The 17,910-nt window shown below is 35.1% G+C and overlaps 1 protein-coding gene across 1 annotated transcript in view; it reads right to left on the reverse strand.

Moving 5' to 3' along the window:
- LOC121729140 (teneurin-a) overlaps nucleotides 1-17,910 on the reverse strand; it is a 414,953-nt gene that overhangs the window by 293,259 nt on the left and 103,784 nt on the right. Inside the window, exon 2 of the mRNA XM_042117536.1 lies at nucleotides 11,306-11,540. Within this exon, the coding sequence (XP_041973470.1) occupies nucleotides 11,306-11,516 (211 nt within the window). The 5' untranslated portion in view covers nucleotides 11,517-11,540. The remainder of the gene's footprint in view (nucleotides 1-11,305; nucleotides 11,541-17,910) is intronic.

The raw sequence follows: 17,910 nt of genomic DNA on the forward strand, positions 1-17,910 counted from the left end.
AAGGCACTGCGAGTCGTGAAAGTTTAAAACTGAAAGGCGCTTAAAATGTTAATTGAAAAATTCGTAGCTTCAAAGCGGAAGATCCTGTTGAAATAATAACAGATTCATTACTCTCGAGGGGGAAATGACCCGAATTAATTTTTAACATTCAATCGCCACGTCTCGGTTCCCGACTTCCCCCCGGTGTCCGGACACCCGGAGGACGCGCGTCACTCCGCCCGCGCTGCTCTCGTGTCGCGTAATCTAATATTAACCGAACTTAAATGTGCATTTTCTCAGTTGTACGATACAAGCAAGCATCGCACATTCTTAGATCAGTATAATATATCAATTAAGTCAATATTTCTATAATTTAACGATTTTGTAATGTTTTCATTTTTTGCCGAACTCATCATTAACTTACGGCCGTTCCCAATATTTGATCTATCTCTGGTTTTGTCCTACTAGAGATAGGAATAGCTCACAATTGACATAAAATATATGTCTCTAATGTCTAATGTGAGCTATTCCTATCTCTAGTAGGGCAAAACCAGAGATAGATCAAATATTGGGAACGGCCGTAAGTGTATAAAATCTGTAATCTGTATGCTCTCACTTCTCATATCACTTCTTCTTAATATCATTATCATATTGTACCTTTGTAATTTCTGTATCGATAAACAGTTATCATTTGAAAGCTGTTTCTATCATCATTATCAGTGTAAGGTGTAGAGTTTTGTACATCAGTAAAAAATTCAAAAAACGTACTCTTTGATGCGAGTCTAATCTGATAACTCATGTCTAAGAATATACATCTCTTTTGAACAAAAAAATATATTTTTGTTGTCTGTAAACAGATAACTGAATTATTATTATGAAGGTGACCCGAAATTTTCCTTACGTTACGATTTCGTTTAAACAATTTCCTCAACTGTCTTCATTAAGGTACCTCCAATAAAATCGCACGGCAAACCATTTAAAGCTATTTCCTTGAAATTGCGTGATAGCAACACTTAATTTACAAGCTCCGTTTAATTTGAACTATTTTGAGGCTCACGCTGGAATTTAAATATCTAGAGATAAGAAGAACACGCGAGTTGCCGCCCGCCCGCCCGCGCCGCCACAAAGCCGCTACGCTGCTTAATTTATAATCTAAGAATAAATGAATCCGGATGTACGTTCCATCATAACTCATGTTGGATTCATAAAGGAACGTTTTATTATTTATATTTCACGTCCAAACGTAAGCAATGAATATTCTGCACTATATAAATTATACTCAGCAAGGTACTATTGCACGATACGTATTCCACGAATAATTATCATTTTTATTTCTAACTAGGTGTCCTGGTGAACTTCAAAACTGTCACTTTAAAACCTTCCCTTCTTCTACTAAAATTAGCCCAGTCCGTTCAGTCGTTTTCGAGTTTTAGCGTTACTAACACAATTGGAAAACCATTTATATATATATATATATATATATATATATATATATATATATATATATATATATATATATATATATATATATATATATATATATATAGATTTTTACAGCTAGAAATCCTTATTATTAATTTTTTTAAAGCTCTTTTCAGCGTTCATTGCAAATGTTGTACTATTTCAAATATGGCGATGCACATTTTCACACAGCGTACGGAGAGTGGGTGCGTCAATAACAAATAATGGAATCGCATCGTGTGGAGGGTGCACGTGCTCGGAATTACTTGTAATTGATGGGCTGCAGGCCTAATCCCTGCTCTCTGCTCCGCGCCGCCCGACGTATTCAATGGCGCACCTTCATTATATTGTGTTTTCCAATAAAAAGCACGGCCCGTATGAGGGTGCTATAGTTGAAGAGATAACATCAGCTGTATATTATGTGTGTTCATTACAGTGAATTTATTTGCTTATTCATAATTAGCTCTTACACGCGGCTTGCAAATGGTTTTTGATAGATATAAAGAACACTTTCCTTAAAAAGTTTTAAATAGCTTCAAAGGTTTGGCCTGTGCCCATCGGTCAGTTAGTTTAAAGATATATTTTTAAGGAAGTTTCAAGATAACACATTTTTTATAAAAGTTTTAGCAAACTTTACTAAAGTTTTTTTTTATGTTTCTTATGATACTTTACTACTTTTTAGAAGTGCAGTATTATCATGTGCCGAGATAGTTTTCTACAATAATCTTCATTCTTCTTGGAGCTAAACGAACAAATATATAACTTTCGTTGTATCCAGTGGCTCCAAACAACATCAAGGATATAATCAAAGTCGGGCTACCACAAACTCCAAAGCAATAAATACTAACGACCCATAAAAGTTATCTTATTCTATGCCTGCGGTTAACGAAGTCGATTGAAAGCGTTTATGTTAAAGGGGTAAGTAAGGCCTCCGAGCCCTGCGACCTCCCAGAACAAAACGACAAAGAGAAGTATAGAAACGTTGAGAAAATCGCCCGAAGGCAGCGAGCCGACCCTCGCTTTTGTTTTCCTACATTTCTACTGGACGATCTCCATCCGTTTAACTTATTTCACTTCCAAGAAAGTTAAAATTACGGATTAAATAAATAATGAGCGAATGTTCAAAACGGTGGTAACTTTGAGAACTGTTTAAAATATACACAAGCATATTCTAACGTGTCCTGTATTGTTTCTTAGTTAAACACATTTTATTTACACAGAAACATGTCGTTGAAGTATTTTACTGAATAAAAGTATAATACTTCCTGTATCTACCTAAAATTATACGCGAAGATCAAAACTTAGTTGTATTAGAAGTAATTCCTGAATTGCGTTGTAATATAACGCTTTATTGAATGATCTCAATACGTGGTAGTTATATTCTGTATGATTGATGTTTAATTAATAAAAAAAGTACTTAAATTATTCCGCCATGATCTTTATCCGGCAAAGCATCCGTTGTTCACGGCGCGGCCCGACGCGGCGTCGCGTGCCGCAGGAATTTCTAAATCTTCATAAGATAATGGATCGCTCCTGAAAGAAAAGGACCTCCCGGCTCGGAACTTTGTTGAATTCCTGACTTGTAATTAATAAAATTACTTTTTGGGAGCTTTCCTCGGCTTCAAAGAATTTTTAGCATAAAGGAAAAAAGTTAAGTAGATGAATTATTTTACAATGATAAAGGGAATAATTTCAGATATTTATACACTTACGAGATACATTATTTTTCTGTGAGCACCTTTTGGGGATTGCTGTGAAAATTTTGCTGACAAATTGTTAGTTCGCAAAGTTTTGGAAAAATAAGGGATTACGGTGGCATATATTAATAATAATTGTTAAATGTAAGCAGGTACTTTGACCAAATAGCCCTAGAATTTACATCTTATAATCTGTTGAAATATATTAATTATAAATTAAATAAGATAAACGGTATAACGAATTAAGATTTTTTGAAGATTCTTAAACGTAAATTATTTCATGTAGGTTAGTTCGTACACAATTGGGTAATATTTTTATTTCTGGAAAAATAATAATATTAAGAGGTACTTACCGCAAACTAATATTATTAATATTAGTTTGTAGTAAGTAACTCTTAATTTTTATTCTCTTTTTTTAATGATTTCTTTATTAATTTAGTATGCTTTTTGTTTATATTTGTACTATCATAACTTTATCATTGTGATGTCACATCTTGGTCCCAGCAGAATATCAGTGCAGCAGTCTTGCTGCTAATGCTGAGCTGGGTCCATCTTTGGCATCACACAACATAATGTTAATTTAATTATACTTTGTCCTTGTTCTTGCATCTGTTTGTAAATATTGTGTTGTGTGATGTGCAAAATAAATGTTTCTTATTATTATTATTATTAATATTAATTTACATTATATTTTTTTTATCTTATTTTATTATCTTAGCCTAAGAAGCAAATATTATTTTTTCCTTTTTAATAAAAACATTAATATATTACTTTACTGCTACTTATGCGGGAGTACAATGGAAAAGGGATCAAAGTATACTCGTAAATGCCGAAATTGTTGATAAACTCCACTATTACATTTTAATACGAATTTATAATAGTGGGTCGTATGAAGGTGGCTTATCTCGCTCGATAAGAACCCGCATGTGTCCGTCACTAGTAGTGCAATGATACCCCAATTGTTTGCGGTTGTAGCAATGAGTAGCTACTACTACAGAATAATCGCGTGGCCATTATTTAGCATAGTACAGTCGTGTGGTTCAATCGCCAATCCGAAGTTTACCCGGTAATAGTGAATAATTTATCTAAATACTCATCAATATAATTATTCAATATAAAGTAAATTTTTGTCTTTGAAAAACAATACAGGTGCCTCCGAAAACTGTACTTATACAGTTTTCGGCCTACGATAACCGTGTAGACGGGGCTACGATAACTGTGCCTACAAAAGCTATACGGTTCCCGCGCGTTAAGACGCTCCCCCTACGGAGATATCGCAATTTACCGTTTTTAGAGTCTTTTTAACTCATAATTTGAAAGCTACAAAATTATAATAAAAATACAGCAATAATTTTCAGCATATGAACATTCCTTTCTCCGTTATTTACCCGTCGATCGTGGGAAAATGAGACTCAATAGACATTCTATTGTGTCTCGTTCACCGGTGAGCGTATGGGGCTTGATGAATTAATTTCTTATTTTTATTTATTATATTCATGATATCAGCTTCCAAAGTAATACCAATTTATTTAAATTCAAGCATACATTCATTATCTCCCTAGTAAATTTACAAATTACGTTTATTTGAAACACACGCCAATAGATTGACAATTTCTTTAACAGCATAATATTTGCCGTTTGAATTTTTTTAGGTCAATTTTGAACTAAGATAAGTTAAAAATTGGATTTTGGTGCGATCTCGGCAACACGGCAAATGGTCAAGGTCGTTTGCTCAGGGGATGGCCTTAAATGAAATCGGAGAAACAAAGTCCCGGGCGTCATTTGGTATAAATATATTACAAACAAGAACACTTAAACACATTATACCTAGCATCATTAAAATCCTGCAGGATACTGCTCTATCTGAAAACATACTCTACGGGCAACTCTCATTGTAGGAACACTATACAGTATAACAAACAAATAAACATTCATTTATGTAACTCAATTTGTGGTTTGCATTTAAATTATTATTTGCGGCCACAGTGCACCTGAAGGCAGGTATATCACAAACTAACTTTAACTACTGCTAAATCAAATCTGGGTTGGCTAAGTTTAGGTGAATAAATTCCCAAAAACATCAACAAACTTTTTAAACATTTCAGGCCCCATTTCGATGCTTTAGGTCCATGCAGATCGAGATTCGAGCATCAACTCAAGTATCAACATGGACCTAAAAACACCGAAATCTTACAGCATTTCATTGATGACAATAAAAGTAACTTTTTCTGAAGATTTTTCTGTTAAATATACAACCATAACAATTAGCGTCTTTCGGTACAACAACATAACAAAAAGCGGTATCCCAGTGAAAGTGAGTTAGGAGAAAATTGAGGTTTTGTAAATATAAATTTCTGACAGACCTGAGATAGAGATCACTTTCATTTGACTTAGTTCATTGGAAGCGTACTTCTTTAAGTTATCCGATGCCATAAAAATCTCATATTTTTTGGATACCGTCTTTGCGCTTAGCAGGGCAGAATTGTTATTATTTGTTATTACCCTGCCATAATAATTTGTATTCAACTTTTCGTAATACATATTCGACAAACTTACATATTAAAAATTACGTTAATACAACTGCTACTACTTCTAAGTTATATCAATACGTTATTCAAAAACTCTGGATATTTATTTCATCATAATATTACACCGTCGGAATTGGTTATTACTTATTATTATGCAAAATTGTCAATGCATCGTAATGGACAATGTCCCGCAACGGATCGGTATAATTACATAATGCATATAATTTAGGCGCGCTCGACATATAATTTAATTTGATGAAGCCTGACGTGTCTGAATTAGATTCAGTGGGACGTTTGATGTGGAATTTAGGCTGATTAGACTCGTCAGGTGCATAGCTATAGAGCGGTCATACCTATCATGTTGATGGATTTCAATTTTGATGATTAAACGTACATAACCTAAGCAAAGTCTAGAATAGTACTACTACTAATAGTAACTAAAATAATATACTATAATATGTCAGTCTTTTATCTCGTTTAATGTGTATTATTTGTCTAATATACAATTAGACAAAATTTCCAAGATAACTTTAAACATGCTCTTACTTATGAAGGTCATTAAGGGGGCAATAATGCATCGCTTAATTTGCTAGTTCTTGACTTCTTGTCGCTATTATTATTTGTTTTTTTCTGTAAATAATTTTGTGTTTAGTTTAGTTTAAGCGTTGTGAAGCCACTCATTGGCCTCTGCAGAAAATCAGTGCAGCGGGCTTGCTTGCTGTGTTTGCTGAGCTGGGGCCAATTTTTGGTGTCACACAGCATTGTAGTATTTAATTTTATAATAATATTATAGTCGAACTGTATACTTATATTATGATGTATTGTGTGATGTTAAAAATAAATCCATTCTTATTCTTATTTCCTACAATGCATTCTAACCTCTAAATAAGAAAAACTTCCCCGTTTCACTATCGGTATATTTTTAAAACTGAATCTAATATCATGTTTTCACGACGCGCGACGTCTTCAAAATGTTCAAGTTCAAAGTTCAAAAAGTTAATTTTTTTTTATTTGCAACAAGTACATATTTAACCAAGTAGACAACAAACATAATTTTAACCAGAGTTCCGCGAAAGAAGTAATATAAGTCGTGGAACATCTAATTGAATGAAGCTGTTTGTGATTCCGGAAAGGTAATATCAGGCTCGCTGTTGAAAAACAATAAGCCGGGAACATTGCTCGAACCTTTATACAAAAGAGTCCCAATGAAGTTGCACGTAGAATTTCCATGCAATAAAGGTGGAGTCTTGGATATTGCGTGCTGGGCTTACCTTAATAATACAATACTGCTTATGTCGGAAGAATAAAATCATATCCGCCTTGAGTTTTCCAATGTAGACCATAATGACCTATAACATTCTTCTTCAAGATTTCTAAAATTGGAAGTAAAAAATCGGAAGTTGATAAAAAAAGTCATTAAAACTTTTATATGTGGGAGAGCCATGCTTCGGAACGAATGGGCCGGCTCGACCGGAGAAATACCACGTTCTCACAGAAAACCGGCGTGAAGCAGCGCTTGCGCTGTGTTTCGCCGAGTGAGTGAGTTTACCGGAGGCCCAATCCCCTACCCTATTCCTTTCCCTACCCTCCCCTATTCCCTTTCCCTACCATCCCTACCCTCCCCTATTACCCTATTCCCTCTTAAAAGGCCGGCAACGCACCTGCAGCTCTTCTGATCCTGCGAGTGTCCATGGGCGACGGATGTTGCTTTCCATTAGGTGACCCGTTTGCTCGTTTGCCCCCTTATTTCATAAAAAAATAGTAAAAAAATAATAATTAAATAATATGGAACTATAACAATTTGAAATTAAAACTATGAGTACCTAAGTAGTTAAAGGATGGATCAGCATAATTCATTTCAAATTAATTAATGCAACAGATGGCTTAAACAAAATATTATGCAGTCTTAACTTATGCGAGTGCAAACTTACACGTATGCCATTACGGAATGCTGAAGAAACTGCTTACTCTGCCAACTAATTTAATTAGCAAGGTTTGATGTTCAGACTTCGTGGATCTTTATAATAAACACACCCCTTAAGTAGCAACCGCACAAAAGTTAAGAAGAAGGCGATTTTGTTATTAAAACTTTTTTGAAAAAGTGAAATCAGTTAACAATTTTTACCATTACCCGTTGTACAGTATCCTGCCGAAACAAAATCTTTTAGACAAAAGTATATTTTTTAATCAGATCAGTGGTTTTTGCGTTATTCACAATAATTTGGCTCCACTACAATATTTGTATTATTTTTTAATCATTAGATGAGTAAAAAATTGATACAAGAAAATATTTCATTATAAGTAATTCATACATTCAGATACATAATAATAATAATTGTATGTTTAACCCTCGCTATTAGTAAACCTAAACCAGAGATCAGACAGTATCCATCATGAACTCCCAGTCAATTCTACATAGCGTGTAATATCCATTAGATCGATTACGGAAAGTCTGAAATTACGTTATAGTCCGTCTGGACATGCATTAGGGTCGGCTCATACCGATGTTTGAAGCGAGCTAGCCAAAATTGAACTTTACACTCACTAATCACATACGTTTCAGAATAAGAACGCCGTGCTTTGTAGAGCATTGTATCTCTGAATCAAAATATCTCTTGAAACTCATAATATACTAAGTTCAATTTTGAATAGCTATATTAATAATAGTATTTTAAAAAGATAAAGAAAGAGAAGAACGACTTCAAAATTGTACGTAATTAAATTATCCTTATCTCAAAAACCACTAAACCGATTATGATGAAACTTGCGTATTCCCTAAGTTGAGCAATACTTAGTACAAAGAAAAAAGAATCACTTAAATCGGACTTGTATTTCCGGAGATATGCGAACACAAACATAAGAACAAACATACATACATACACTTTTGAAATTTGGCACATTTGTACAGACGCTGACATAGACTAATATATAAGAAAATTGGGCAGTTCTGAAAATATTACAATTGATACATCATTTTTTGAAGTCGGTTAAAAATGGCTCGCATCGCATATCGGTATGAACTGGCGCTTAGCTACGCAAATACCGGCACGGCCAGTCTAATCACATTAGCCGCCGGTGGGGTAGTGTTTGTAACTACCTAAAAGCCTCCGTTTGCATGTCAATCTCAACCGCTGCCTACCTACCAAACTACATTACTGACATATTTTAAGCTCCTTTGAACGTGGAATTGAATTTACTAAGAAATTCCATTTATTCGCAACAATGGAACTGCGCGTATTGAATGTTACTTTAATTTTTCATATATCATATAATTTTATATAGTGCTTCCCGTAGAACTTATAAAAAGGAATATTTCATCATTGTAATATAATATTAAAAGATTTTTACCAAAATGTTAATGCTACTCCTATCCGATTAATATTATAAATGCGAAAGTTTGTTACCATTTCACACCCAAACCACTTAACCGATTTATCTACAATTTGGTATGGCGATACTTTGAGTCCCGGGAAAGGATATAGAATACTTTTTATCCCGGAAAAAATGTAAGGTTCCCTTGTAATAAAAGAATTTTAGCCCAACGGCGTCCGTCATCTAATATTCAATAAATTTTATCATTGAACGTATAAAATTATAAAATTGAAATATAAGTTATAACCTCAACTGCCACAAAATAGCAATGTTTTATTTCACAGCTTTCTGAAAACATCGTTACTCCAGCAAGCCGTATTTGGTCTGATATATTATAATTCTCTTCATTTTGGATCTTATCCAAATGTCGCTTCGTTATATAGTAATAATATACCTAAGCTTGCTTCAGTTACTATAAAATTTTGTTTACTCTATCTTATTTTAAGATCTTAGATAGATCTTTAACAAAAAGATGTCTTACTGAAACTTCGTTTATCTTTTCTTTAATTAATGGTTTAATCGTGATTTTACTGTACCTAACAATAACTGGTAACTTCGTACAGCAATATTAAGGCGCGTCACACACAGTGAAGATGCTATTTTATTTTGTCTCAAAGTACTTCATGCTTTTAGCATTATATCATGTGCAATGGATCACACAAATTATTTCATCCGTCATCGTAAGATTAAACATTATAGTCTTTTCACCTCGTAGTTTGATCCGTCAATTCATTAAAAAATTCAAAATGTTTTATTTTTTTATGAATTTACGGATGTGTTCCTAAGATCGCCTGATGTAGAATAGGTAATAAAACAAAATATTATAAGCTTTAATACCTTCAAATGCTATATTTCACAGTCATGATTATTGCAATGTCTACGTTCGTCAAAGCTTATTAACATAGTAATAAAGCGCTAGTTGCGGGGAGGTGGGCCAAGTTTTCCTTATAAGCATACCACAGTTCCCCTATCAATTGCTTTCATCCTCCCCCGCCGCTGCAGGGCCCTAATGATCCCACTTGTTACGGCTTACCGTGGACCCTAGGCCGTGCTGCACGATGAATAAATTTCAAATTATATCGCGCTGTATTTGCAGACAAACAATTTAATGACAGACGGTTTTATTAAACTTGTCTTAGTGCACATTTTATGTTTTGTAGTTTTGTTCATAAATACATGAATTTTTGTTCATGTTTTGTCTGCAACATTAAAATAATAATATATTGGCAAATATTTGGTTTTCAATGTTTAAAATTTGCTAATCAAAGTGAATTTAGCGAGAAGTATATCTACCTACATAAAATAACTCACAGCGATTATGCTATTAAGTGCTTGTATCTACTATCTCATTCATAATTCAAGTAACTAGAGATCGTCCAATGGTCGAAATTCGATCTAAGATAAAAAAAATGCAAGTTTCAAATTTCGACGCTTTTCTATTGATATAATTCTATTGTCAATAAATTGACTTTATTATTTTTTAGACATAATTCCTGCAACAGTCTCAGATTAATAAAATCAGACTGGCCGTGTAATAATTGTCTAACAGTATTTTAGATTCAATAAAAAAAAAACTTAATCTATTTTCAATTTAAAAATAGACTGAAACCATAAATATATAAGAGTACAATTCAAATGTATAGGCTTGTCCCTAGTGTGTGTGTTGTAGTGTGTGTAACGTTTTATTTGTTAATTTTTTTTATGATTAAAGCATAATTTCAAAATAATATTAGCTCAATGCCCTCCTTCACCATAATATAAGCTATAACTGTGCGAAATTTCATGCTCCTACGTTTCCCCATTTTTTGTAAAAAGGGTTACAAAGTTTCGCTTGCGTATTAATATTATGATAACTAATAACGCGTCAGGGTGTTTGTGCACTACACGAAATTTTACCGTTCCGTGTAGTGCACAAACGCCCTCAGTCTGCACCCTCATCATCGTGTTACACTGACGACATGTTAACGCCGAAATCAGTCGCTACCGACTCTGTCTTCGGCTTCTAACAAAATAAATATTCACGACAACTGACAAAATACTGTCTGTAACTAGTGTAAGTCAGTTTTGGGTGCCAGGACTGACGATAGCTTCTTGTATGTATCATCGAGGAAATTGATTCATAGTCAGATGGCGGACCTGCGTCAATTGGACAAGTTAAATGTTAACCACTGAGTTTGATATAAAAGCGACCAAATTACGTAGGTCCGCCATCTACCTTCGAATTAACTTCTCTGATAGTAGGTACCTCAATTGTGTAGGTGTACTCACTATCGAACTGCTGTGTCGCGTGCGCCAGCAGCGAGGCGAAGACGCGGTCGGCGATCTGCGGCGGCTTGTCGTCGTCGCTGCTGCTGTACCGGTCGCCGCCCCACTCCAGCGAGCGCTGCCGCCGCACGGCCGCGCCGACGGGCAGCCCGCCCGACAACCCGCTCAGCGACCCCGCCTTCACCCGCCGACCCGACCGCTCCATCTTCCGCATACTTATACCATCTTCTCAGCACATCTGAAACAAAATAACATCAATATTTAGGGGAGATGATTAATTTTTATACTCGATATCGTGGTAAAATTTTCTGAATCTTTTTATTAATAACAGTGATCCTAAAGCATACAAATTCACTTAAAAATAAAGTTGTAGCCACAGCAGTTGACTCAAAAGATTTGTTACACATAATTATTGTATTTGATACACAGAAGTTTGAAAATTAAAATATTCCTTATCTTTGGAATAATAACATCAGAAATAGGGACAAGCAGCTGACTCGAAACTCTCATACAAGTCTGTCCAATGTGAATAATGTACCTTATCTATCATTGGAACAATAATATATTAGGGTAAAATTGTGCGGTATGCATCCGTTGTCTGATTGCCATAACACAAGTTTTTACTCAGCATGGGATTAAAAGACGTGATCAACACTGCCTGCTTTACACTATTATATATTAATATATTGCGTGTTTAATAAAGAATTTGAATAAGATCAGAAGTGGGAACAAGTGTAATAAAGTGGCGACAAGTTGTTCCGTAAGGCCCAACATAAATAGAGCAGGGTGCGTGTTGCGGGCCTAATCTAAAGGATTGCGCAGGGCTCGCCGTTCCGCGTCCGCCAGACGTTTATTGTATTGACTAGGAAGGAGAAACTCATTTAGCCGTGTTTACATACCTCGACGTTCTGATGCCTTGCAGGACTTCCGAGGTAATTGAAAGAATTATTGACGGTTGTATATCGTTTGCTACGAGCATCGAGCTACGTACGCGCTACGCACGAGCTACGCGTGCTACGAGCATCGCGCTACGTACGCGCTACGTACGAGCTACGCGTGCTACGAGCATCGCACTACGTACGCGCTACGCACGAGCTACGCGTGCTACGAGGATCGCGCTACGTACGCGCTACGCACGAGCTACGCGTGCTACGAGGATCGCGCTACGTACGCGCTACGCACGAGCTACGCGTGCTACGAGCATCGCGCTACGTACTCGCTACGCACGAGCTACGCGTGCTACGAGCATCGCGCTACGTACGCGCTACGCACGAGCTACGCGTGCTACGAGCATCGCGCTACGTACGCGCTACGCACGAGCTACGCGTGCTACGAGGATCGCGCTACGTACGCGCTACGCACGAGCTACGCGTGCTACGAGCATCGCGCTACGTACTTAATGATAATATTGTTATCATTAGAGCTCTCACAACTTGTGACTTACCTCTAAAGTCTAAATGATGTTAAACACGATTCTTCTGAAAGGGGGTCTGTGGACCCCTTAATAAATGGCAACCTAGATAGGGCACCTGTCTCCCAATACAATTTGTAAGTTGTAACTACATCATAATAATTGTATATGTGTTTTTTGTATTGTAGGGGAAAATTAATAAAGATTTTTTTTTTTAATCATTAATAAAAATAATTGCTAACCAAAGTAAGCAAATCCTTTAAGGGCCAATGGTATAACATTGGCCTTTAAAGGATTTGCTTTTTGAAGGATTTGACGAAATATAATATTTTGTCAACATTAAGTTATTTTAATAAAGTTAATTAATGATAGTGATAAATAAATTATTATATGTAAGATGACATCTTTGTAGGAGTATCAGTACGCAAATATACAAATAAATATATTACGTAAATTAAAAATCATTTTTCGTATCCAATAAACAGAGAATAATTTTGTTACTCGGTAATTAGGAGCGGTGTCTAGTCGTAAAGCTCGTGTATCGGCCACTAGATCCCGTGTTGTGTTCATAACAATATTGTGTAGAAATAGTCCAGTAATTTGTATGATACGCCGGAACATTTGCTCTCAAATCTCATTTTCGTTGGCAAAATAAGCTCTCGCGGTTTCGTCAGGAATTTAATAAACCCGAACTGCGGTTAATCATTGTTACTTGAAATGGATGCAATACCATACGTAGTAAACTGACGGAATAAAAGTTAGCATCATAATATTATTAAAAGTTAATATTTTTAAAAAAATTATATTAATGTGGGATCATATTAAATAGCCTTTTCCCGAAAAAACTGGCGTAGTCGTAACAACATTGATCCCCTGCTGAGGTTTACCCCATAGAATTTTGAAAGTCCTCCCTTAGTTGTTATTTTTCCTTTACATTTATTGTACCATAATACTTTTAGCAAATAAATAAATTTGATTGATTGATTGTGGATGCCTAATTCGGCTTATGTTTATTCCAGCTCGTAGTTTTAAAGGTTTGTGCGTTGTTTTGTATATCAAAAGTTTTACTTCTAATATACTTAGTAAAATGTGATATAGATATTGTTAGAAGTCGTGACGACCTTAAATGTATTAAGGTGCTCCCTCACCGCGATCATTCACTTGTAATCTAATATAATAGAATCATTTTTAAGCATTACATTACAATGTAACATTAAAGATTCGACTTTAAGCATTGCATTACAATACTACTCGTATCTCCCTGACTGACGAGCATTCGCGTGTAATGTAACATTCGACTTTGAGCATTTCATAGCTAGTTGATGTTACAAGTTGTATCAAGATACATTTTTACACACTGTAACTGTAAAAGGTGCGCAATGCGCATTGTAAATTGTAATCCTCGGTTTTGTATCATTACAAGGTGCGCATTGCAATGCTCGGCTCTCCTCCATCACTGACGTAATGCTCGACTCTGTAACGTTACATTACCAGCGAATGCTACCGGTGAGGGAGCGCCTTTACACGTCGGCGCGACCGTGACACAGAATCTTATTTCAACAGAACCTTTTATTTCAACTACACTCTTGTTGAGTGACTCGACGATAAAGGGTTACATGCAATAGAGCTTTCAGCGAAACCATATCCACTCCACCTAGCAACGCCACTAGGTTATTTGGATATAGTTTTACACCCATGTGGATGGAAAATAAACAAAATGAAAAAAAATAGAAACCATAATATTATCCGCTTAAAATTTAATCAATCTAATAAAATAAACGGAAAATAATTTACGATTCATTGAAGAATAAAATATAAAATGTATTCTGATAGCATTTAAAACATTCTTTCGCAATCATTTTCGCATTCAATGAACCAATTTCATTTATTAAAACCGGTGTATTTGCATCAATCACGCTCACACCCTATCGACGCGGGTATCAAATTATATTAATACTAAATATTGACATTATCATTCATCATATTATGACTGGATGTTATATAAATTGGCTAAATACCCATTTAGGTTAATTTATATCATGTTTTAATAAACCGTCTTTCTGCCAAATAGATAAAGGCAATTTCTCTATTCAATATTTAATAATCTAAAGTTCGAAAAAAATGGTATATGTTAGCGCGTAGTCTGCGGGTGCTATCCTGGCCAATTGTAAAGAAGTGTTTTAATTTTCCTGGATCACAGAATGTATGTGTTACCGTATCTGTAAAAAATTTCTTCGAGTAGTTATCAGTTATCACTTATGTATACGTGGGAGAGCCATGCTTCGGCGCGAATGGGCCGGCTCGACCGGATAAATACCACGTTCTCACAGAACCGGCGCGAAACAGCGCTTGCGCTGTGTTTCGCCGAGTGAGTGAGTTTACCGGATGCCCAATCCCCTAACCCCTACCCTCAACTATTCCCTTCCCTTCCCTACCCTCCCCTATTATCCTATTTCCTCTTAAAAGGCCGGCAACGCACTTGCAGCTCTTCTGATGCTGCGAGTGTCCATGGGCGACGGAAGTTGCTTTCCATCAGGTGACCCGTTTGCTCGTTTGCCCCCTTATTTCATTAAAATAAAAAATAAATGTTTTTACTGGGTAGCGTCCAAAGATAATAATTATTTTTTAACTTTTAAGTATATTTACTTTCTATAGTTTCTATCCATACAAATACTATAAATACGAAAGTGTGTATGTCTGCCTGTCTATTGAAGTAACAGACAGAGAGACAGACATACTTTCGTATTTATAATATTTGTATGTTCACGTCCAGACCACTGAATTTATTTGGCTAAAAGGTATGAAGATACCTTGAAGTCCAAGAAAGGACATAAGATATTTTAATCCGGAAAAATGTATGTTTCCGCGCGATGAACGAATTTTGGCGCAATGGAGTTGCAGGCGTCATCTAGTTGTATATAATTGTAAGTTATAATAATATTATAACAATTACAACGTATGAATACTAATACAAATATAGACAAGGTAAAAAATAACAGGCATTTTATATTTTTAGAGCTCCGAGACATGTGACGTCTGTCTACAGAGATTGCGATAAGGGAATCAATGCACTAGAATCTACATTTCTCAATTCCATGTGCTAGACAGCTTCGAGTACAAAATAAAGCGATGATCCAACTCCCACTGCACGGAATATTTTAAAGGGCGAAACGTATCAAATCTCATGTTATTTTTCCTTTTCATGAGCGAATACAAGATGAATGAGTGAACTCGTGTTGTATTATATTATGTAGATCAGTATAAAAATATTTAATGGTATTTCTTACAGTATTCAGTATCTAGCGATAGGTGATAATAAGGCCCATCCAAATTACGTCTAGTGACAACAAAAAACTGTAACCTTTCCAAAATAATATTTTCGGTAATGAATGCTAAAAAGTGAACAATTGCTTGCAGAACGGAGCCGAAATGCATTAAAAGCGATCCGTTTATATCGCGGTTGCCTGTCACGTAGAAAATAAGCGTCAGGCCAATAGGGAGCAAGACAAGCATGAGAAATATGAGCTGTACGCGGCCGCCTATATTAAAACTGCATCTTAAACTCGTACGCTGATCTTTATACATTAAACGTACGCCTTACAATACCCCACGTATATGATTTCAGATTACTTTCAGCGTGGATCTAAATTTACATTCAAAACTTACGGAAGATGCATCATATATTTTATAATATAATATGTAATGAATAATGATATAACTAAAGAATACTGAAATATTAAGAAAAAGATAGTTATAATTAATGTGCATTTCTTGTCCTTGTCTATTAAGTTTTTTCCTAAAATTTAACATATGCATATTATTATTATTGTGTATAAATATACCTACATAAAACTATATTAAAATGTTTATCATTGTATATAAAAAGCCACATAAACAGTGTGACTTTCGTATAAAAGCTCGTCGATGGAAAAATTACATTTACTTACATAGTTCATGAATATCGTGATCTAAGATTAAAAATAAAACTATTTATTTTCATTTTAAAAGTTTTAAATCTAGACGAAGTTTTCTGGACTTTTCTATAGCTTTTAATTAAGTATACTGGGATAGTAGGACTATATACTTACTATATAATATAGAAAATTTCAATCAAGCCGACGGAAACCTAAACTATAGCTGTTGTCTCGCATCTACAGTCTTAGGGCTTAATTCCACAAACTGCTTTAATCAGGGAATTCTCTACAAAACAGATTCTTACACGATCTTTGGATCTATGGAGCTTTGCATGATTAATTAAGAATAAATCATCTTAAACTCTCCAATTTGTCTACTTTTGATATGGATAATATGTCACTTCAGCTGAAACACGGGGCATATTAAAGATTTGGTACAGTCACGAAATATGATTAATAAGTAATTATTTTAACTAGAGATCGCCCAATGGTCGAAATTCGACCTTAGTACAACGTTAGGACAACATTAGGACTACTGTATTTTGTAAAAAATATTGACTTATCATATTTTTTCAACTCTTGTCTCTGGGACTCAGCTGATCTCAGACTGGCTGTGTAAGCATTGTCTAATAGTATCTTAGATTCAATAATAAAACTATAATCCATTTTCAATTTGTCAGCTTGTTGTCAACAGACTTCAACCATAAATGAAAGAGTATAATTCGTATGTATAGGCTTATCACTCAAAAATCTGTCATTTCCTATGTGTGTGTGTGTTGTAGTGTGTGTAATGTTTTATTTATTAAAAAAGTGTATGATAAAAGCATAATTTCAAAATAATAATAGCTCCATGCACTCCTTCACCATATAAACTACAACTGTGCGAATTTCCATGCACCTACGTTTCCCCATTTTTCGTAAAAAGGGTTACAAAGTTTTTCGTTCGCGTATTAATATTATTATATTATGTATACTGACACTGCACCCGTTTAGTAAAATTATTATTCTGTCATAAGTAATTTTGTTCTAATGTTATTGCCATAATGAGGCCAGGTGACTACTGTGGTGCTTAGGAAAGCATCTAACCTAGCCCCTCAAAGGAGCATCGTAAAAAAGTGCGGCTTGCTATACCATGCGCTGACGTTTTCGAAGCTTCATTTTCATTTTCATTTATTCGGGTCTCCAAACAGTCTTACATTACAAGTTATTATATATTTATATAAAGTATACATTAAATGTAATACCAACGGCGGTGACCACAGATGAACAATTAGAGCAGAGAG

This window comes from Aricia agestis, chromosome 7, assembly GCF_905147365.1.
Source record: "Aricia agestis chromosome 7, ilAriAges1.1, whole genome shotgun sequence".
In the NCBI taxonomy this organism is placed as follows: Eukaryota; Metazoa; Arthropoda; class Insecta; order Lepidoptera; family Lycaenidae; genus Aricia; species Aricia agestis.